This window comes from Zingiber officinale, chromosome 6A (genome assembly GCF_018446385.1).
Source record: "Zingiber officinale cultivar Zhangliang chromosome 6A, Zo_v1.1, whole genome shotgun sequence".
In the NCBI taxonomy this organism is placed as follows: Eukaryota; Viridiplantae; Streptophyta; class Magnoliopsida; order Zingiberales; family Zingiberaceae; genus Zingiber; species Zingiber officinale.
Window position 1 is genome coordinate 145715170 of NC_055997.1, and position 22104 is coordinate 145737273.

The following is a 22104-nucleotide window of genomic DNA, read 5'->3' on the forward strand; positions in this document are numbered from 1 at the left end:
CCTTTTGTAGATCCACTTGCATCCAACGGCTTTTACACCATCAGGTGGTTCTACAAGCTCCCAGACTTTATTAGAGTACATAGACTCTATTTTAGAATTCATTGCCTTTTGCCAAGATGCTGCATCTATATCTTGGAGTGCTTCGTCATATGTTCAGGTTCATGTTTACCCGGATCAAGTCCAAGACTCTCCCAAAACATGAATCTTTCAGTCGCCTTACAACCCTCCCACTACGACGAGGCACCGGTGGTTGTGTATCATGTGTGACACGTGTTGCAGTCTCTTGTGGTACTTCATCTTGTCGGTACTGAAGTAGACATGTCCTCTAAGTTCTTCTAAAACAACTTTGCATCGGGCTTGTGATCCATTATATAGTCTTCTTCTAAAACTGGCATTGGTGCTAACAATGACCTTCCGTCTTTAGGACTATAAAATAAATCACCTTCGTTCCTTTGGGATATCCTACAAACACGCAAACTTCATACGGGATTCTAACTTATCAATATTTGGTTTCAGACATGTGCTGGACTACCCCAACCGAATATGTTTTGACTGGCTTTCGCCCATTCCACAATTCTATGGGAGTAGAAGAAACTGATTTAGAAGGTACTAAGTTCGGAACATATGTTTCCAGAGCATATCCCAAAACGAATTTGGTAATTCAATAACTCATCATTGATCTAACCATCTCCATAAGAGTCCTATTCCTTCGCTCTGCTAGACCATTCTGGGTGTTCAGTGCAATTGGGATTGAATCCTGCCTCGATAAGTAATTCCTAAACTCTCCTAAGAGGTATTCGCCACCACGATCTGATCAGTAGTGTCTTGATACTTTACCTAGTCGTTTCTCCACATCACCTTGTATTCTTTGAACTTATCAAAGCACTGACTGCGCATTAGGTAAATGTATCCATACTTGAATAATCGTCTATGAAAGAGACAAAATATTCAAACCTCCTCTTGCCTGGACATACACACAAATCCGAGTGAACCAATTCTAACACTTCTTTGGCTCTATACCCCTTGGCCTTGAACAGCCTCTTGGTCATTTTACCTTCCAGGCAAGATTCACAAGTTGGAAAATTTTCCAACTCAAATGAACTCAAAAGTCCATTGGCTATAAGCCTCTGAATCCTACTTAAGTTAATATGACCAAGCCTTAGATGCCAAAGATATGCTTGGTTCATTTCCGAAGGTTCTTTTCTCTTATTAGAGTTAGAAGATGAGTTATAAATTTCCATATTTTGCTTTGTGGAAGAAATTGGATTTAAAGTATACAAATTGCCAACTAATGCACCAGAACAGATAATCACTTTATTTCTTTTAATAACTACATCGTTACTGAAAGAAACTGAATATCCATCTAAAAACAGTTTAGAAACTGAAATTAAATTCTTTCTAAAACTGGGTACATAAAGACAATTTCTTAAAATCAAATTTCTATTTCTACTAAAAGATAAGTAGACGTCTCCCACTGCAACAGCTGCCACCTTAGTAGCATTGCCCATGTAGACGGTAATTTCTCCTTCAGATAGTTTCCTGGAACCCCTGCAAGGAATTGCAGACATGATCATGGCTCCCGTATCTACACACCAGGTCTGGTAGATAACACCGCTAAACATGTTTCAACAACTAGAGTATGAGATATACCTTTGTTTTGGTTCCTACGAGGACACATTCCAATGTCCCGCTCTACAGATGAAGTACTTGCCCTTCTTCTTCATTCCAATTTTAAATCTGTGACTGAGATTTATTCACTTTCTTCGAACCAAATTATTTCTTCTTCTTCTTTCCTTTCGGTTTAGAAGTAGAACCATTTTCAAGATAGTGAATTTGAGCATTGTGACAAATAATCCTTCTGCTACAAGTAGTTCCGCTAATGAATAAACCCTCTTATTCATATTATAGTTCAGCGAAACTGCTCAAAACTTCTAGGTAGCGTTTGGAGGATCATATCGATCCGGGTTTCCCATCAATTTCTCCTCCAAGGATCAGTATCTCGTTCGGATAAGCCATCATCTTTAGGATATGATCCTCACAGGAGTACCCTTGCATGGTGGTCGTCATTATCTTTCTCATGGCTTCTTGCCCAGAAGCCCTATCCCGATGACCAAAGAGTTCATTGAGATTGTTCATAATATCATAGGCAGTTGGTAAATCTTGATGCTTGATGTTGCAATACATTTGACATTGAAGCCAAAATGTAACACCGCCGCCATCTCATCCGCTTTACCCATTTCCTATGATATTCAATCTCCTCTTGGGTAGATTCACCAATAGGTGCATCACCTCTGACAGTATAAATTTATAGCTTTCAGCAGAAAGAACAATGTCCGTGTTTCTTTTCCAATCTATGTAGTTTGGTCCAGTAAGACTATTCTGAAGTATGATGGACAGAGGGTTGAAAGACATCCTAAGAATCACAAATAACTTTGGTCGAACTCTAAATTTAGAATAATATTGATTCCTCAAACAATACTATTTTAAATTAACCAATACCTCAAAACACCGTGAATTTTGTATGCCACGTTAGTGTGGACGTATACAAATTCAACATTTGTAAAAGGAGGGTTTTATCCCATTAATTTTATTATCTTGTCAACCTAACTTTTTGACAAATAAAATTAATAGTTGGTGTCTTTTGGTCACACAAATAATAGCAGTGAATCCGATGGGGAGGATACTATTAGATGTGTCTAAGTGTATACCATTACTTGACACTACGTTCATTAATAAGATTATGCCTCTTCCGGTAAGATCACACGCCCTTAATTAACTTCCTATAGTCATCCAAAATGGAAGCTTCGTTCTAGTGATCCACAAACAAGCTCATCCATATAGGAAGGCACTGAGCCAACGCACAAGCTTGTTTGCATCACTTATAAACCAATAATGGAGACCATGGGATTTATTTAAAATCCTCTCCCACTTAGTTATTTATAAATGAGGAATTTTAACTATGCTAGCCTACTAAAACTTGTAAACTAACATGCACACACAGCATAATATAAAAACAATAAATAGAAAATTTAATTTTCAACTATTATGGCTTTTATCACTAATTGTCCTCCGTGTGTTGTCATCCCAAGCTGCTGCCATATTTGGCCACCGCCACCGGATCTAGCTGTCGCATCCATCTTGCTCCTAGTTCCGCTGCGCCTCTGGTCCTTAAAAGGTTCCACGCTTTGCAAGATTCGATCCGCGACATAAATAGAATTTTACATTTTGATCTTATATTCCATAAAAGGAATGTACATGTATCTAGATCAAAAATAAAATCCTAATAAAACTAAATACAGCTCCTGCTGTATTTTAATACAATCATGCACACACAGATAAATGCCCTTGACATGTCCAAGGGTCCAATCACACACATAATAACTAAAAGCCATAATAGTTGGATCCTGCATCCACAAAGTTAGCACATCCTACTATTAACCTGCCTAAATTATGTATGACATGTGCATAATTAAACTAAATACCAAATACACAGAGGCAAAACCCTAGCTCTGATACCAATTGTTGGTTGCTACTCGGAAAACCTAGAGGTTCCACTGTATAAAAATTTTGTACAAAGGTCTGAACCTTTTCCTAGCTACCATGTGTTCTTTTAAATTAAATTTTGGATCGCCTGCGGAACTTAACACGTTTGATCCAAAACTTAATCTATTTGTTCTTTTAGGTTTTGACTTGGATCTCCTGCGGAACTTAACACGTTCGACCCAAGTCGCCTTAAGTTATTAATTCCATTAAATATTAATTTCCATAATTGGTTCCCAATACTGACGTGGCGAGGCACATGACCTTCTTGGATATGGGAGCAACCACCACCGACTAGACAAAACCTTTTATAGAAAGCTAATATTTAATTTCCTAAAATAACTTTAGGTTAACCAAAGAGAACAATCAAATCACAAGGAAAAGAAAAAACAAAAGAACACAACTTCGAAAAACATATTCGAAATTCTAGAACGTACGCCTCTTGTATTTGGTATTATTTCCATAAATAACTAGCATGATGCGGAAATAAAAATTACTAGTTATACCTTGTAGAAAAACCTCTTGATCTTCTACCGTATTTCTCTTCTAACCTCGGACGTTGTGTGGGCAACGATCTACCGAGATGAGAAACCACCAACCACCTTCTTCTCCTCCAAGCAAGGTTCGGCCACAAAGGAAAACTTCACCAAGGAGAAAACCAAAATACTAACCAAGCTCCAAGAGATGCTAGCTTTCTCCTTCTTCTTCTTCTTCTCCAAGTAGTATCCGCCACCACAAGAGCTCCAAGGGGAGAGAGAGGTTCGCCACCACAAGAGGAAGAGAGGGAGAGGATGGCCGACCACACCAAGGAACAAAAGAGGGAGAGAAATAATAGATGTTATGTCTCAAGAACTCACCCTTCTTTTATATTCCTTGGCCTAGGCAAATTAGGAAATTTAATTGCAATAAAATTTCCTCAATTTTCTTGACATGATTTAATTGAGAAAATAAAATAAAATTTCCCAATTAAATCTACATTGGCCACATCATTGGAGAACAAATTGGACAAGTTTCAATCAACAATTAAAACTTCCTAATTTGTTTCAGAAATTTTAAAATTAAAATTTCTCTTTAAAATCTCTACATGGTTAATAAAGAAATTTCTATAATTTTAATTTTACAACATGTGAATAATTTTAAAGAGAAAATAAAATATCTCACCAATCTATAAATAAGGAAAGAGATCTAATCTCTTTCTTTAATCTTTTGTAAATTTTACAAGAGAGATAATTTAATTTAAATTCTCTTTAATAAATTATTTCTTCCACATAATAAAAATTAAAATTAAAATTCTTTTAATTTATTTGGCCGGCCCTAGCTTGGGTTCAAGCTAGGCGGCCACCCAATCTTATACCTAGGCCGCCTAGCTTGTTCCCAAGCTAGCTTTCCCAGTGGGTATAGATGGGTATAGAACTCTATAAATAAGAGGCTACGATAGGACCGAGAAGAGGAATTGGTTTTGGTCTCCGATAAAATTAAGCATCCGTTCGCCCCGAACACAACTTATTTTTATCAATGATAATTCATTCCACTAGAGAACTATCATTGAACTACCGCACCAATCCCAAATTACATTTTTGGGCTCCTTCTTATTATAAGTGTGTTAGTCTCCCTGTGTTTAAGATATCGAATGTCCACTAATTAAGTGAGTTACTGACAACTCATTTAATTAATATCTTAGTCCAAGAGTAGTACCACTCAACCTTATCGTCATGTCGGACTAAGTCCACCTGCAGGGTTTAACATGACAATCCTTATGAGCTCCTCTTGGGGACATTATCAACCTAGTATCTCTAGGACACAGTTTCCTTTTATAATCAACAACACACACTATAAGTGATACCATTTCCCAACTTATCGGGCTTATTGATTCATCGAACTAAATCTCACCCATTGATAAATTAAAGAAATAAATATCAAATATATGTGCTTGTTATTATATTAGGATTAAGAGCACACACTTCCATAATAACCGAGGTCTTTGTTTCTTTATAAAATCAGTATAAAAGAAACGACCTCAAATGGTCCTACTCAATACACTCTAAGTGTACTAGTGTAATTATACAGTCAAGATAAACTGATACCTAATTACACTACGACCTTCTAATGGTTTGTTTCTTTCCATTTTGGTCGTGAGCTACTGTTTATAATTTATAAGGTACTGATAACATTATCTTCTGCATATGACACCACATGCTATGTTATCTACAATATAAATTAATTGAACAACTACAAACAAATGTAGATGATTTGACCAAATGTGATTCTTTATTCAAGACAAATGTTTACAAAAGCTTAGACTTTCAGTATACACTCCAACAGCATCGCCATGATATAGCTGTTCAACTTATGTTGGAATGAGTATGCGAAAGTCTCTAAAAGTAGCTATACTGATGATCGGGAAAGCGGGGAGTTATACTTGGAAAAATTTCATGAAACGCTAAGTGGAAGAGGTGCTCCTGACCCATCTTTTGGGTTCTCAAATCCATCTACAACACTAAACCAATTTTCAATATCATTCATTAAGTAATACTCCATCCTACCTTCTTGGCCATCTTTTTTGTCCAATTCTTGGTTGGAAGAGGTGCTCCTGACCCATCTTTTGGGTTCTCAAATCCATCTACAATACTAAACCAATTTTCAATTTCATTCATTAAGTAATACTCCATCCTACCTTTCCAATATGCGAAGTCGTTGCCATCAAAGAAAGGTGGTCGAGCGATTTTATATCTCTCTTGAAACACCATCTTGATACTTCGGTTGACGATGAGTTCTTCCGATGTGATCCGGGCTCTGATACCAATTGATAGGACCTTTGCATTCGGCTAGAGGGGGCTTAATAGCTTTTCTTCGATTTTCACCTACAACTTGTTAGCAAGCAAATAGAATAGAATTGAAATAGTGAAATACTAAAACAAATAATGCTAACTCCTTGATTTACTTGGTCTCCACCTCCTTGAGGTGACTAATCCAAGGTACATACCCACACGATCAAACTTCACTAAGATTTTCTCCTTTTCGAACCAAGAACGAAGGTGGAGAAATCTTTACATAATTATCTCTTCCTCTTACAAGATGAGAGCTAAGCTTAGGAGGAGGAGATTGAGATTTTATTAGCTTAACAATCACTTGGAGAGCATTTCGATTAGAACAGTAACTGCTTTCTCCAAGCTTCAAGTATTGCTTTTATAGTTTTTCCCGACATCAGTCGACTGATGTACCAATCAGTCGACTGATGAACTTCAACGATACTTAAGATTTGATGAAATTTTCTACCGTCATTCTATAACAGTCACTTACCAATCGACTGGTACCGATACTAGTCAACTGCTACTGGGTTGCACTCCTTCTGGCTACTCTTTGTTCATTTTGTTACTTGGTACTAGTCAACTGGTATAGATACCAATTGATTGATACCTTATAGCTTGAGATTTACAGCATTTTACAACCTGAGATTTATAACACTTTACATATTTCTTTTTTACACTTAGATCATTCCCTTAGTTTATACTTTATGCCTCCAAGCATCTTCCATCAACCTTGCGCTCTTAGGATGTTTCCGTTTCCACGGCTCCTCATTCTTGCGCTTGCCTTCAAGTGTTATCTTCGACTTTGTCATGCTAAGTCTCCTTTTACCAGGAGACCGTACCTCCGGGACTTCATCCGCCAAGACTATCTTCTTGAACTTTCTTTGCCAAGTTTTCATACTTTTCTTTGTACCTACTTACTCAACATTTATGTTAGATCACAAATAATGTATAACTTAAACTTATTTAACCAAACATCTATAGTGAACAATGTCTAGAGTAAGATTGGTCCAACACTCTTGACTATTGACTATCATGTTCTCTTGACTTTTAACTTCATGACATTATCAGACCCCTCCTTTACACACCGTATCACCCAAGCATAGATTATTCCGGTCAGATTTCTAATTTGGGGTTGAACCTTGAATCATCTTCATCTTTGAGTATAAGGAAGAATCTTCAAACTTAATTTACAAACTCATTAGTATTTGGACAATGTCGTTCTTGTAAAAATAAAATAAAAGAAATTTCGAAATTTAATTGTAGATGAATTCAAGTCTGATCGATAGCTAAATTCTACGGCGGCTGATGGTAACTGAGGACGGAGTAGACCGTCTGCACGATTGTGAGAACGAAGAGCAAAATGGCGGCGACCACCGAGATCGCCGCCCAGGGGTTGCCGAAGTAGGCGTGGTTCAGCGTCGCCCGCCACTTGTTGTACTTCTTCTCGCAGTGCTTGGGCACGTCCTCGAAGACGGCCCGGAGGTGCCCCTTCGTCGGCTGCACCACCACCTTCTTGCACATCCTGTTGAACAGATCCGCCACGTCCCTGTTGCTCCCCATTGCGCTCACCAGGATGCCCGCCTCCCGCAGCAGCGCTACGTCTTCCCGTGTGTCGATCAGGCAGTCCATCAGGTAGGCAAAGTCGGTGACGTGGGTGCCGCGCTCCGGGTACAGCTGCTCGAACGCGATCAGGTTCCGCAGGATGGTGTTCGACACGTTGTAGGCTCGGATCCGGGGGATCTCCAGCCGCCCGTTGGCGAAGGTGACGTCGAGGAAGCTGTCGGTGTCCATCTTCCTGACGATCTGCACGCCGGCGTTCTTGAGCTCGCGGGCACAGGGGACCGTCGCCGGGGTAAGCGGCGTGAAGACGAACTCGTCTGCGACCTTCTTCTCCGACTTGCGCCCGAAAGACGACGCCAGCAGAGAGTCACGCACCGGGCTCCTGCGGAAGCTTTCAGCTCCTCCCCTAATCACATTATCCTCGCAGTTGGAGCTTTTGTCTGGGTTAATGGCGTCAGGGACTTGCTGTATGCAGGCGTGCAAGAGATGAAGGATGTGATGCGATCTCCTGAGCGTCTCCGGCACTTCCAATTTCTCCGGCAGTTTCTTAGTTCTTCCCGGAAGGAAGTCACCGCCAAAGAAATTGAGCGCGAGTGGCTTCAGGGAGTTCGCCGCTTTCTCAGGGTCAACGAAACCGAGCAAATCCCTAAGCAGAAACAGGGGAAGCTGGTTCTCCAGCAGCAGCATGTCGAGCCTCAGATAGTACTCCGCCCAAGCCGAGCTAAAGATCGGGTCGTGTTCTTCGCCGTCGTCCATCTCCTGTCTCCTTCCCTCCTGCCTCTCGGTGAGACTGATGAACAACTCCACCACGAAGCAGCCGTCGTGCAGCATCATGTCGACGAACTCGTCGGAGCCCATGGTTAGGGTCTCCGAGTAGGCGCTGCGCGCGCGGCACTCCACCGTCCTGAAGTAGCTCCGGCACTCCTCCAAGGTCTTCCTCGGCGTCGTCCGGGCCAAAAACCTCTGGAGGTACTGCGGCTTGAGTTTGTCCATAGCGCGCAGGTGGGGCTCGCCGCGGTGGTAAGGGCCGAAGGAGATGATATTCGGCTCGTAGGCCTCGCGGTCGCCCCGGCGGATGACCTCCGGCACTCGGAAGATGGTCGGCTTCTCCGTCCGCCATGGCTTCAGCTCTTGCCCCTTCATGTCCTTCGCCATCGCCGGTTCCGATCGTCGGCGCCTGTGTTGGATCTCAGAAAACGTGAATTACAAGTTACAACAACAATGATTAAAAAAGGACAACTCCAACACGGGATCAGGAGTAATATGAATTGGTCCCGTAGAGAAGCCAAACCTCTCTCTTCCTTTGTCGCTACAGACTCGATCGAGGATTTGTAGTTTCCCGTCCCGGCTTAGTTGAGGCGGTATGGTTGATAGTTTATTATACGAGATATTAAGTTGTTGAATTTTGGAGTTGACAGGGTATAAATCCCTGCCCTCTAAAAAATATCCAACCTCATCCATGAGTCTTACAGGAAGTTAACTCGGAGTTGGCTTCACTTTTTTAACTCACATCAGGTGGATGGATGGTGGATGCCAGCTCATCACTCCAGCACTGTCTGAAAATGGCGGAGACCGGGCAGGTTTTATTGGTTGAACCGGGCATAAATTTAATCAAAATTATTGCAATATTATTTTCGAATTGTTTGATTAAGTCAAAAATATACATGGACGTTAATTAATATCCTCCATGTGTTTGTATAAATTTAGAAAGATCTCTTATTTTTCATTATCATTAAAAAAAGCACCTCATAAGAAAAAAAATTGCTTTAATATTGCTATAGTTAGAATAGTTCGTGCCAAAATTAAAATGGGGCCACAAAGTTACAGTAGTTCGTGCCAAAATAAAAAATGGGGGACCACAAATATTCATATTGCATTCATTTTATCTAAAATTTATTATTAGAATTAATAAATTTATTTATCCAGTCCATACGCATCCAATTTTGAGTGGTATACACGGTTCGAATCAAGCGTTTCAAAATAAAACCGGTTCGGACCACTGCTCCCACTTCACTTTGACTCTGCTAAGAAATGGTCAAGTAGCGTCTTGTTCCTCAGCGACTCGATCGAACCCAATTGACCTGCTCTGGTCACCCTTCCCTTCTCATCTCTCTCGATCGAGAAACCTTTGCGCACTTTCCGCGACTTGCGATCTGTCGGAGCCGGCTACATGTTGCAGTCGGCGCAGGCTTGGTTCCAGGGGGGACCGAGCGGGAGCGGCGGAGAGCTGCAGAACACCTCGCCGTCCCTCCTCGCGGATTGGAATTCTTACGCCGCGTCTAGGTCGGCCGAAGATGATGGCGCCTCTTCATTCGGGTTTGATATCGAGGCCGCCGTCCGTACCGCCAACGATAAGGTCACTGGAACCTTCAACGTGTGAGGATCACTCTATCCCTTTTAGTTGTACAATTATCGATCTTTTAGTTGCGGATCTAACTAGTTTTGGGTGGGAAATTTTGATGGAGCTATAATTTCATCTAGTTTGAAGGTTTTCTCCAGTTGGTGATGGCGGCCGAATATTGTTCTTTGATAAGCATGAGGATTGACATTCAGCGTTTCGATGGTCTGGCTTTCTTGCTAAAACAGAATAGAATTGGCATCTTGTTAAGAATGAAATATAAAAGAAACTAACGTTTAGTTGGATACTGTTGGTTGCTACTAAGGATTTCTGAAGAAATAAGGGATTAGAGGGGTTTTAAGGGCTTTTGTTTTCTGAAAGTTGATTACTTTTGTGTGCATCTAAGATTGTAGAAAGGCCAATGCATTGGATGCTCCCTTTCTTGGTCTACATTGTAGTGTTAATGTAGCTCAAGCTTTTTTTTTTCCCCACAACTTTAGGTTGCTCTTAATTATATCACTCCATGAGAATCTTCTTGAGCAATGCAAATCTTGTTCTATTTAGAGTTACCTTTGACAGCAAAAGGAGAAAGAGATATGCCATATGTGGGCGTGGTTTTGCAATAAAGATTATTATTATCTCTTGCTTCAAACCCAAATGTCATTCATATTCTCTAACTCAATGTTCTGCCTTCCCACATTCTAAGCTCTTTCCAGCTCTGAGATAATTTAAAAAAAGACAATCATCTTCCTAGTTTTTGTAGGTTTATTTTTATCAAATATTAAGATTTTTGGTGAGTCTGAATTCTTTACCTGTGCTTTTGATGCTAGGTTGATAGTGGTCAGATAAATTACTTCAGCTCTAAATTCATGTGATGGGAAAAGGCTTCCTAGAAATTATTATTTATTATATTGGCTAAGTTGTGCCTAATTGGATGCTCTAATATCTGAACTATAATAAAGAAAGTTAGAAGTTATTCTTGAATAATTATCACATATTAGACATGGTGATTTTGGCCGAAAGAATCTTTTGGTTTCCTATCTCAACTATTTGTTAGTTCAATTTCATGTTTTATTAGTTCCCATCATATTCATTTTTTCCTCTTAGCCTTAGTGTTTGTCCTCCTTGATTTTCTATTGAAAACTCACATAACATGTGTTGAAAAATATCTCGCTTGTATGAAATTAACTTTTGTAGTTTCTGTCTTTGTGCAACAGGGTTTCTAAAGGAGTCAGGGAGTTGCCTGGGAATTTCCAGAATGCTACTAGTAATGTGCCTTCTGGAAAATCCCTTGTGTACTTCGCCATGTTCCTTGCCAGTGGCCTGTTCTTTGTTTTCATTGCTTTTACCATGTTCCTTCCAGTGATGGTCCTGATGCCTCAAAAATTTGCTCTTTGTTTTACTTTCGGCTGTGCTTTGATCATTGGATCATTCTTTGCACTCAGGGGTCCTAAGAACCAGCTTTCTCACATGTGTTCCAAGGAGGTAATTTTTGTAGGATGCCATTTTTCTTAATTAGGTACCTCTACTCTTCAGAAGCCAATTTTTTGTAAGGATCTAGCACGCTAAACACGCAGAAAGCGTAGTGGAAAAATTATTAGATCCTTTCAGGAGATCCATGTGAAGGAGGAATAATAACATATACTAAGTTTTTAGGAGAAAAAGTTCTACATTTGAAGCGTGAACACGATCTCCCGACAGCAAGGATCTCAACACAATCACGTGTCCGTGCCTCTTTTGGTATCCACACGAATACAAGAAAATGGAGAAGACCAACACTTAAGGTTGTGCTAGCAACCCTCTAGTAAGTTTCGGCCAAAGAAAGAGGTGAGAAGAAGAAAAATGAATCCACACCCAAAAATGAGAGAAAAAAATACTTTTGTACTTCATCCAATGAAAATACTTAATGAGCATTAATTCACTTAATGAGACTTAATGAGCATTAACACCCCATTAAGGTCATTTTTCAAATTCTTCATTTTTGAATTTAATTTTCGAAATTGAATGAATAATCAATTTCGAAATTAACTCTTTTAATGTTTCATTAATCTCCATTAATCATCTTTAGTCAATGAATTCACTTGAGTCTAACTCAAGTCTAATTCGGATTAGATTGAATCCATATAGTTGGATTCATTTGAGTCTAACTCAATGAGTCTAATCCAGACGTGTTAATCATCTCATAATTGACTCTTAAAGCTAATACTAACAATCTTTCACTAGCTCAAGTGTCAATCACTAAAATAATCTCATCCAATGGTTCATCACATTTTAGTCAAACTAAAATGAACCTATCTCCAAATCAAAATGTTCTTTGTGTGTGACCCAATAGGTTCTAATAACGTTGGCAATGTCTTTAAAACTATTTTAGATACATAAGCAATGAGCGACATTTAATAAGATATCATTGCTACCCAAGTGACAAGAATGTCGAGATCCAACCTAACCTTTCCGTATCTATTATCTTGTATGACTCAATCCTTCTATCCTTGATATCTAGATTGATCAATGAGGCATAGACCGTGTCATCCTCTTATCAATTTTTGTGTTTCTTGATCTCTAAGTAGACACACTGAAACAAATAAGTTCAATATTCCATATTGACTCATTTGAGCATGGTCATGCATTCTTATGTCCTATTAATCAAGGGGCCCACAGATATTGCTTCTATCATATGGAAGGGATAGATATCATTTACATCACTCACATCCCTCCGCATAACTTATTACATACCCAGTGATCAACTTTATAGTTCACCTTGTTACAGGTAACGTTTGTCGATACCAAAGTACACAACTCCTTATGTAGGGAACCATAGTGCCTTTAGATCTAAGGACTATTTATACCAATAGTCACATGAGAATGTTTATGACACTCATATAACGATCTATGAAACATTCTTATGGCGGGTCAATCAGTACATATTCTCTAATATATACCCATATGTCAACTTGATATCTTATATCCATGACTTGTGAGTGAAGTTATCTATTGACCTACATGCTAGTCTCAACGCATTAATATTATCCTTGTATATTAATGCTTGACTAGGAATAGTTTAAAATAGTGTTTTATATATATATCTACATATCTCACTATCAATTCAACTAATTGATATGTTGTAGACTATAACCTACTACCCTAGAACATTATTATACTTATTCATTCGACATTGAACTGAAGTAAATATAATAACCAACTTTACCTTTTATTAATTAATGAAATATGATACAAAAATGTCATTGTCAATCATCTCATAATTGGTTTTTAGGGCTGATACTAACAATTTCCACTAGCACAAGTGTCAATCACTAAAACATCTAATACCCAGTGACCTAGTGTGACCATCATGCTTCCTCTGCGCCACAGCCTTGGTCAAAGGATCCGCAATGTTAGCATCAGTCGGTACTCTGCATATCCTCACATCTCCTCTATCGTTGATCTCTCGAATAAGATGAAATCGCCATAGTATGTGTTTGGAACGCTGATGAGAGTGAGGTTCCTTAGCCTGTGCAATAGCCCCATTGTTATCACAATAGAGGTCTATTGGATTTGTTATACTAGGAACAACACCAAGTTCTGAAATAAACTTCTTGATCCAAACCGTATCTTTAGCTGCAGCTGAAGCAGCAATATACTCGGCTTCTGTTGTAAAATCAGCGACTGTGTCTTGCTTCGAACTTTTCCAACTCATAGCGCCACCATTTAAGCAAAATACAAATCCTGACTGCTATCTGGAATCATTCTTGTCAATTTGGAAGCTAGCATCAGTGTAACCATTTACAATAAGCTCTTCATCACCTCCAAAGATCAAGAAATAATCTTGCGTTCTTTTTAAGTACTTAAGAATATTCTTGACTGCTGTACAATTCACCTGAGTCTAATTGATATTTGCTTGTCATGCTTAACGCATACGAGACATCAGAGTGAGTACAAAGCATAGCGTACATGATAAACCCTATAGCAGATGCATAAGGAACCTGATCCATGCGGTTCATTTTTTCCTTAGAAGAGGGAGATTTAGTCTTTGAAAGACTCACACTATATGACATTGGCAGAAAGTCCTTTTTAGAATTCTGCATGGCAAAACGTTTAAGCACCTTGTCAATATATGTACTCTGTCTTAGACCAAGCAATCTCTTAGATCTATCTCTATAGATCTTGATGCCTAAAATGTAGGTTGCTTCACCTAAGTCTTTCATTGAGAAACAATTCCTAAGCCAAGCCTTCATTGACTAAAGAATAGGGATATCATTTTCAATAAGAAGTGTGTCATCTACATACAATATGAGAAAGATGATTGTGCTCTTACTAACCCTCTTGTAGACACAAGGTTCATCTTCATTCTTGATGAAACCAAACGCTTTGATTGCATCATCGAATAAAAAATTCCAGCTTCTAGAAGCTTGTTTTCATCCATAAATGGATCGTTGCAACTTACATATCTTTTCAGCATGCTCTGGATCGACAAAACCCTCAAGTTGTGTCATGTACACATCCTCGAGTAAATTTCTTTTAAGAAATGCAGTTTTGACATCCATCTGCCAGATCTTATAATCATAGTAAGCTGCAATAGCAAGTAGAATCTGAATATACTTAACTGATCCGGCGGTAAGAACAGGGACCCCCCCTCTGAGGGAAGTCAACGCCACGTGGAGGTCAATGTACCCGACGTCCGACCGAAGAAGGGGAGACCGGTCGGCCGAACGGGGTCCCAGCTGAACCAAAGACGACCCGACGGAACTGGGGATTCCGACGCTCAGGTTGAACAGAGTCATATGGCCGAGCGGATGACCCGTTCGGCCGAAGGCATGAAGTAGCGTACTACAAACAGTCTCCACAGAGCACATTACCGGGAATCTCCTAAGTGGACCAGTACATATGACCGGCCGGACGTGAGGTGAGTGCCGACCGGCCGGAAGCCTGGCATCGAGTAAGAAGAGAAAAGGACAAGGAACATCTTCTGACAGCGGGCATGCTCTATGACCAGGCCATACTCCAAACCTTACGACAGAGGGTTCCGCTGTCCCATCAAAGACGTACTTGGACTGTAGCAGTATGGTGTCAGGTAAGCTTTCTGACAAGCCCTTACTGAGGTATGGGCTGAGGACACGTATTTGCCTCGGTATGGGTGCATGAGCTCCTTCCCAGCTCTATATAAGGAGCCTCACACTTCACCGGAGGTACGCATTCTACGATATTCGAAGCCACTTCTTTGTTGTCCACTTACCTGACTTGAGCGTCGGAGGGTCGTCGCCGGGAACCCCTTCCCGGCCCGACTTCCTTGCAGGTTCGCCGGAGGTCCGTACGACCGGTTGGGGATCTACGTCAGTAACGAGGAGAGCGCCACGTGCCCAGCGTCCGTTGATTCAGCGTTCGGACAGAATCATTAACCATCGCAACTGGTGAAAAGTGAAAATGTTTCATTATAGTCTATACCATGAATTTCTTTCAATCCTTTAGCTACCAATCACTCTTTTTAGGTATATAGATGACCATCATGTCAGTCTTTCTTTTAAAGACTCACTTACATCCAATGGGTTTGACCCTTTTAGGTGGATCAACCAAAGTCCATACTTGGTTAGTGTACATGGATTCCATTTCGAACCTCATGGCTTCTAGCCATTTCTCATAATCTGGGCCTATATAGCATCCTGATAAGATGTAGGCTCGTTGAGATCAACAAGCACTACATCACCTTGGTCAGACAAGAGAAAAGAATACCTCTCAGGTTGACGACGGGTCCTATCAGGTCTGCGTAAAGCTTGTGCTACTTGAACATGTCATTGCTCCACAACTTCTTGCGGTGTAACAAAATCATGATCCACAATATCTCGTGGTACCTGTTCAATTTCCATTAAGGCTTCGGTACTAGATTGTGTAACTTGAATTTCTTCCAGATGAACTTTACTCCCACTAGTTTTTCTAAAAATAAACTCCCTTTCTAGAAAGACATCATTTCTGGCAACAAACACTTTGTCTTGTGTGAAATTATAAAAGTAATATCCCTTTGTTTCCTTGGGATATTCTATAAAATAATACTTGTCCGATTTGGATCCTAATTTATATGAGATTTGTCATTGAACATAAGCCTCACAACCCTAAATTTTCATGAAAGACATCTTGGGACTCTTCCCAGTCCATATCGTATATGGTGTCTTTATGACGGCCTTAGATGGAACGCGGTTAAGTGTGAAAGTGGTCGTCTCTAGAGCATGTCTCCAAAAGGAAGTAGGAAGATCTGTTTGACTCATTATTGATCGTATCATATCTAACAAAGTACGATTTCTCTTTTCTGATACATCATTCTATTGTAGTGTTCCAGGTGGAGTGAGTTGAGATATGATCCCATACTCAACGAGATGGTCATGAAACTCTTGGCTAAAGTATTCTCCATCTCGATCTGATCAAAGTATCTTAATACGTTTTCCAAGTTGGTTTTGTACTTCATTCTTGAATTCTTTGAACTTTTCAAAGAATTCTGACTTGTGTCTCATCAGATACACATAGCTGTACCTACTGATATCATCAATAAAAGTAATGAGGTAATGATAGTCTTCTCTAGCTGCTACTCTGAAAGGGCCACATACATCAATATGTATGTATGAGTTCTAACAAGTCGTTAGCTCTTTCGCTGTGTCCACTAAAAGGAATCTTAGTCATCTTGCCATGAAGACAAGATTCACATGTCTCATATGATTCAAAATTAAATGAGTCCAATAGTCCATCCTTATGGAGTTAAGATATGCGACTCTTATTTATGTGACCCAAGCGACAATGTCAGAAATATGTTTGGTTCAAATCATTAGACTTGAACCGTTTGGTATTTATATTATAGATTGAATTTTCAAAATCTAGAACATAAAGTCCATTCACAAGAGGTGCACTACACTAAAACATGTCATTTAAATAAACAGAACAACTTTTGTCTTTTATTACAAATGAGAAACCCTTCTTGTCTAAACAACAAATAGAGATAATGTTCTTGGTTAAAGCATGCACATAACATCACTCTTCTAGTTCTAAGACAAAGATAAGAAATATGCTCCCATAACGACAGCAGCAACTCTTGCACTATTGCCTACTCGTAGGTCCACTTCGCCCTTTGTCAATAATCTAGTCTTTCGAAGGCCCTGCACATTGGTACAAATGTAAGATGCACAGCCGGTATCTAATACCTAAGAAGACGAGACAGATAAATTGACTTCTATAACATATATATACCTGAGGCAGAAGTCTCATTTCTCTTCCTTTTTAGTTCCTCTACGTACAACTTACATTTCCTCTTCCAGTGTCCGGTCTTACCACAGTGGAAGCAGGTTCCTTCCTTAGCCACCCTGTCTTTATGTTTCAATGCATGTGTTTTGGGCTTCCCTTTAGTTTGGGTCTTACCCTTACCTTTGGGTTGCCGTTTACCTTTGCCCTTTTGCACCATCAGTACATTACTAGGTTTTATCTTCTTAAGGTGGTAGTTCTCAACATGCTTAACATCTCAAGCAATGGTTTGTCAATTTCATTCATGTTATAGTTCATGACAAATTGACTGTAGCTCTCAGGCAATGACTGCAGAATAACGTCAGTGGTCAATTCTTGGTCCAATGGAAATCTCAATCTTTATAGGTTCTCTATATATCCAATCATTTGAGTACGTATGGTCCTACGGGACTTCCTTCTTGCATCTTGCATTGAAAAGAGCCTTAGAGATCTCAAATCTCTCATGTCGTGACTGTCCTTGATATAGTTGTCTAAGATGTTCAACCATATCATAAGCATCCATGTTCTCATGTTGCTTCTGAAGCTCAGAGTTCATGGTGGCAAGCATAAGGCATGATACATCTAATGCATAATCTTGATGCTTCTTATAAGCATCCTTATCAGCTCTAGTGGCAGTGATAGGGGTGTCTCAGGAATGGGCTGCTCTAGGACGTACAGTTTTCTTTCTTGCTTGAGAATTATTCTCAAGTTTATGTACCAGTCCAAGAAGTTAGTTTCATTGAGCTTATCCTTATTAAGGACAGATCGCAGAGAGAGAGTATTCGATGTATTGGACGATATGGTGATCTACAACAATAAAATACAGAAATAAGTATCATATTTAGATTATTTAGTTAGACCTTTAATTATATGACTCTCCCACTGAATTGTAAAGCTGGGTAGAAACAAGTTATGGATGTGATTTTCCCACACTACTAGCTGCAAATCCAATCGCAATGACATTCATGTGGAACAAGATTCATATTATACCTCATCTTGAGTTAGATTTGGCTAATCGCCCAAGACTTAGTATAACATAGGTGGGCAACGTTTGCCAATTACATCATATGTAACTCTTGTATCATTGGGTGAACAAGACTATTTGTTCATTTGCTCATCTTGTGAAATCCACATTATAACCCATCTTGAGTTAGCTTTAGCTAATCGCTCAAGACTAGTATAATTTGAATTACATCATATGGGATATGCTTCTAAGTTCTCAATCTAATTGAGGTAATCTAGTTAAGTCACACCCAAAGTTTAATAGTCAGACATCACAATTGTCTTGTCGCACTTTACCATGATAAATTGAGTTATTTTGCTTTGACAAATATGTCTACAATTGATCTAGGTAAAAGTGAGTATCAAACTTTGGTAGACATATTTAAAAGAAACCTAGTTATGATTAAACTATACATGCATTGCATACAATCATAGCACACATCAACATATATGCTAAATTAAAATGTGGCATGATTATGACCCCATTATCTATGATCTTCTCAAGCCAATGAGAAGATAAAAAAGTCAACCTAGGTCAAAACATCTTCTTCACGTGCTTCCTTGGTCGTCGTGTGTTGTTATCCTTCTCCCATTTCACCATCGTCTAATAGACTGATTCTTTCTCTAATTTGTATATTATAAAATCTAAAGAAACCTCGAGTTACATTTGAGGGTAGTCTAAAGTTATAACAAGAGTGATAAAAGATGAAGACATGACACGACACGCAGGCTGTATTATGAATTACAATATCACACACACACATCTAATCACATTGGGGTAGAGGGTCATAACCATGCACCATGTCATATATATTCACAATGTCCTTATGACATAAAATCTACTATGATTTCAACAAAGAGTTATGAGCCGCAACGCCACGACGGTTAATATTGTGCATACTCATTGTATGAATTGCTGCTATACCCGAGACCCTACAACCCACAAAACCCGAGAGACCATGTTGTTCACAACACTTTGGCCTAGACCACGTTGCTGTTCACAATCTCTCTTGGCCGAAACCTTAGAAGTATATATCTATCATACGAAATAGGTTATAGCACTCGTTCATAACATGTATGAAAATGCTATATCCTTTAGTTTGTTCATATACTCACTGTTTCGTTCCCAGAACAAGGACTCATAATCATATAAATCATAGTAAACCTATCATATAATTTTTATATCACATATAAAATCTAACTACAACTTAATATATGTCTTCGTAAGTGGCTCTGATACCACTGTAAGGATCTAGCGTGCTAAACCGCATAAAGTGCAGTGGAAAAATTATTAGATCCTTTCAAGAGATCCATGCGAAGGAGGAATAATAACATATACTAAGTTTTTAGGAGAAAAAGTTCTACCTTTGAAGCGTGTACACGATCTCCCGACAATAAGGATCTTAACACGATCACGTGTCCGTGCCTCTTCTAGTATCTACACGAAAACAAGAAAATGGAGAAGACCAACACTTAAGGTTGTGCTAGTAACTCTCTAGTAAGTTTCGACCAAAGAAAGAGGAGAGAAGAAGAAGAATGAATCCACACTCAAAAATGAGAGAAAAAAATATTTTTGTACTTCATCCAATGAAAATACTTAATGAGCATTAATTCACTTAATGAGCATTAACACCTCATTATGGTCATTTTTCAAATTCTTCATTTTTGAATTCAATTTTTAAAATTGAATGAATAATCAATTTCGAAATTAACTCTTTTTGTATTTCATTAATCTCTATTAATCATTTTAGTGAATGAATTCATTTGAGTTTAATTCAAGTCTAATTCTGATTAGATTGAATCCATATGGTTTGATTCACTTGAGTCTAACTCAATGAGTCTAATTCAGACATGTTAATCATCTCATAATTGACTCGTAGAGCTAATACTAACATTTTTTCATGAGAGAAACTGAGTTAAAATGCATAGCAGAATGCCCTTTTTCAGAGTTGCAAAAGCATCATACTGTAGAGAGCCATTGTTGGGAAATAGATAAACCTGTTTTGTTTTTTTTTTAATTGTGTTTTTCAAGTGACTGCCATCAGCTGACGAGCATAATGGGTTTCCAAAAACTCCATCAATGAGAAATGACAGTAAATTGGAGTCAGCAACCCTATTAGTGATTGGCATTGTCATTTGTGATTTTCATGCCCATTTTTTTATATTTCAACTGCTCTCTGTCTAGATACAAAGTGATTGGCTTGTCTGAATCAATTTTTCTATATTCACGATGCAGAGGTTGCCCTTCACAGCGCTATTCATTGGTAGCATGGTGGGTACAATCTATGTTTCCATGGTGCTTCATAGCTACATTCTCTCAGTCCTGTTCTCTGTGATTCAGGTATGTAATTTCGTTGTTGGAAACTGCTAATTCTGTCGTTCCCTTCTGATCTGTGCTTTCATCATTATCAGGTTCTTGCACTCACTTATTACTCAATATCCTATTTCCCTGGAGGATCTACTGGTTTGAAGTTTTTGTCTTCAACTTTAACATCCTCCCTTCTTAAATGCTTTGGAAGATGACGTCGATATGTAAACTCAGTCCTGTTTCTAAGCTTGTTACATCTAGCCGTGTTTTTCGTACTTTAGTCACTTTGAGAAGGGTTCCAGTAACTAAGCCGATATTTGTAGAATATCCATATTTTGTGGGTGCCTCTGTGTTTACTTCTCCAAACAAAATAATGAAACCTCATTATCAGAATGGAAAAATATGATTTCGGTTTTGGACTCAGTACTGACTTACGTCTGTAATCTTGAAACGGACATTTTGATGGTCGATGGATTAATACATGAGAAATTTAAATGTAATGTGGATATTAGATTGATGACAGAGATCAGTAATGTAATTTCTTTAGAAAAGAATGTGTCTCAATTTGTAGTGTATTTTTCCCTTATTTTGAAAAAAAAAGATAAAAATTAAAAGAGCTCTCTATACTTAATGAATCGTCAAATGGGCTTTTCATGTCTTATTATGAGAATGTATTTATTATGTAGTTGCTCAAAATATAATAAAATATAATGTTTGTTTTATTAAAATTATTATATATAAATATTATTGTAATAAAATATTTTTATTAATTTATTTAAATTATTTTAATTTAATTAAAATCATCTTAATTTTTTTGTAATAGATACAGTGTATTAGTTATTACAATAATGCAAATAGCTAGTATTAATTATTACAATAATGTAATAGCTATTTAGGTAGTTTTATATAATTGTACCAAACTTAGATAGTTGTTATAGTGGTATGACAATATTTTAGTGATTTTAATAGAATTTAAGAATTTTTGAATCGATAAAAAAATATTTTATTTATAATAATTTTGTTTAAAATGAAATATTTTATTTTACCGTATAGAATAATTATTATAATAATATTAAAATAAATATATCTTCCACATAAAATATATAATGAAGCATTCTTTTCACGATTTATTAAACGTGGAGAGTTCTGTTTAATTTTGCTATAAAAAAAACTTTAAAGCAGTTTTTATATTTCTAGGGTCGGCGCCGACGACAGGCAGGTTGGGTAGGAAATGACCCCACATTGTAAACCGACACACGCGTCGACAGCCTGCGGGTCCCGCTCGTGCGGGT

At 38.5% G+C, this 22104-nt stretch overlaps 2 protein-coding genes across 2 annotated transcripts; one reads left to right on the plus strand and one right to left on the minus strand.

Moving 5' to 3' along the window:
* Nucleotides 1-7513: 7513 nt before the first annotated feature.
* Nucleotides 7514-9331, minus strand: LOC121998518 (UPF0481 protein At3g47200-like). Its single transcript, XM_042553470.1, has 2 exons — nucleotides 9202-9331; nucleotides 7514-9087 (listed from the first exon to the last, which is right to left on the minus strand). The coding sequence occupies exon 2, from the start codon at nucleotides 9063-9065 to the stop codon at nucleotides 7644-7646; it is 1422 nt and encodes a 473-aa protein (XP_042409404.1). The 5' UTR covers nucleotides 9066-9087; nucleotides 9202-9331; the 3' UTR covers nucleotides 7514-7643.
* A 612-nt stretch (nucleotides 9332-9943) lies between these two features.
* On the plus strand, nucleotides 9944-21235 carry LOC121998519 (protein transport protein SFT2-like). Its single transcript, XM_042553471.1, has 4 exons — nucleotides 9944-10286; nucleotides 11466-11733; nucleotides 20741-20845; nucleotides 20917-21235. Exons 1-4 carry the CDS (start codon nucleotides 10081-10083, stop codon nucleotides 21025-21027), a joined length of 690 nt encoding a protein of 229 aa, XP_042409405.1. The 5' UTR covers nucleotides 9944-10080; the 3' UTR covers nucleotides 21028-21235.
* The last annotated feature ends 869 nt before the right edge of the window (nucleotides 21236-22104 follow it).

Coding starts and splice junctions, on each gene's coding strand:
- LOC121998518 (XM_042553470.1), bottom strand. CDS start 9,065: ATGGCGAAGGACATGAAGGGGCAAGAGCTGAAGCCATGGCGGACGGAG.
- LOC121998519 (XM_042553471.1), top strand. CDS start 10,081: ATGTTGCAGTCGGCGCAGGCTTGGTTCCAGGGGGGACCGAGCGGGAGC. Junction 11,734..20,740: donor CTCACATGTGTTCCAAGGAG/GTAATTTTTGTA, acceptor TTCACGATGCAG/AGGTTGCCCTTCACAGCGCT. Junction 20,846..20,916: donor TCCTGTTCTCTGTGATTCAG/GTATGTAATTTC, acceptor CATCATTATCAG/GTTCTTGCACTCACTTATTA.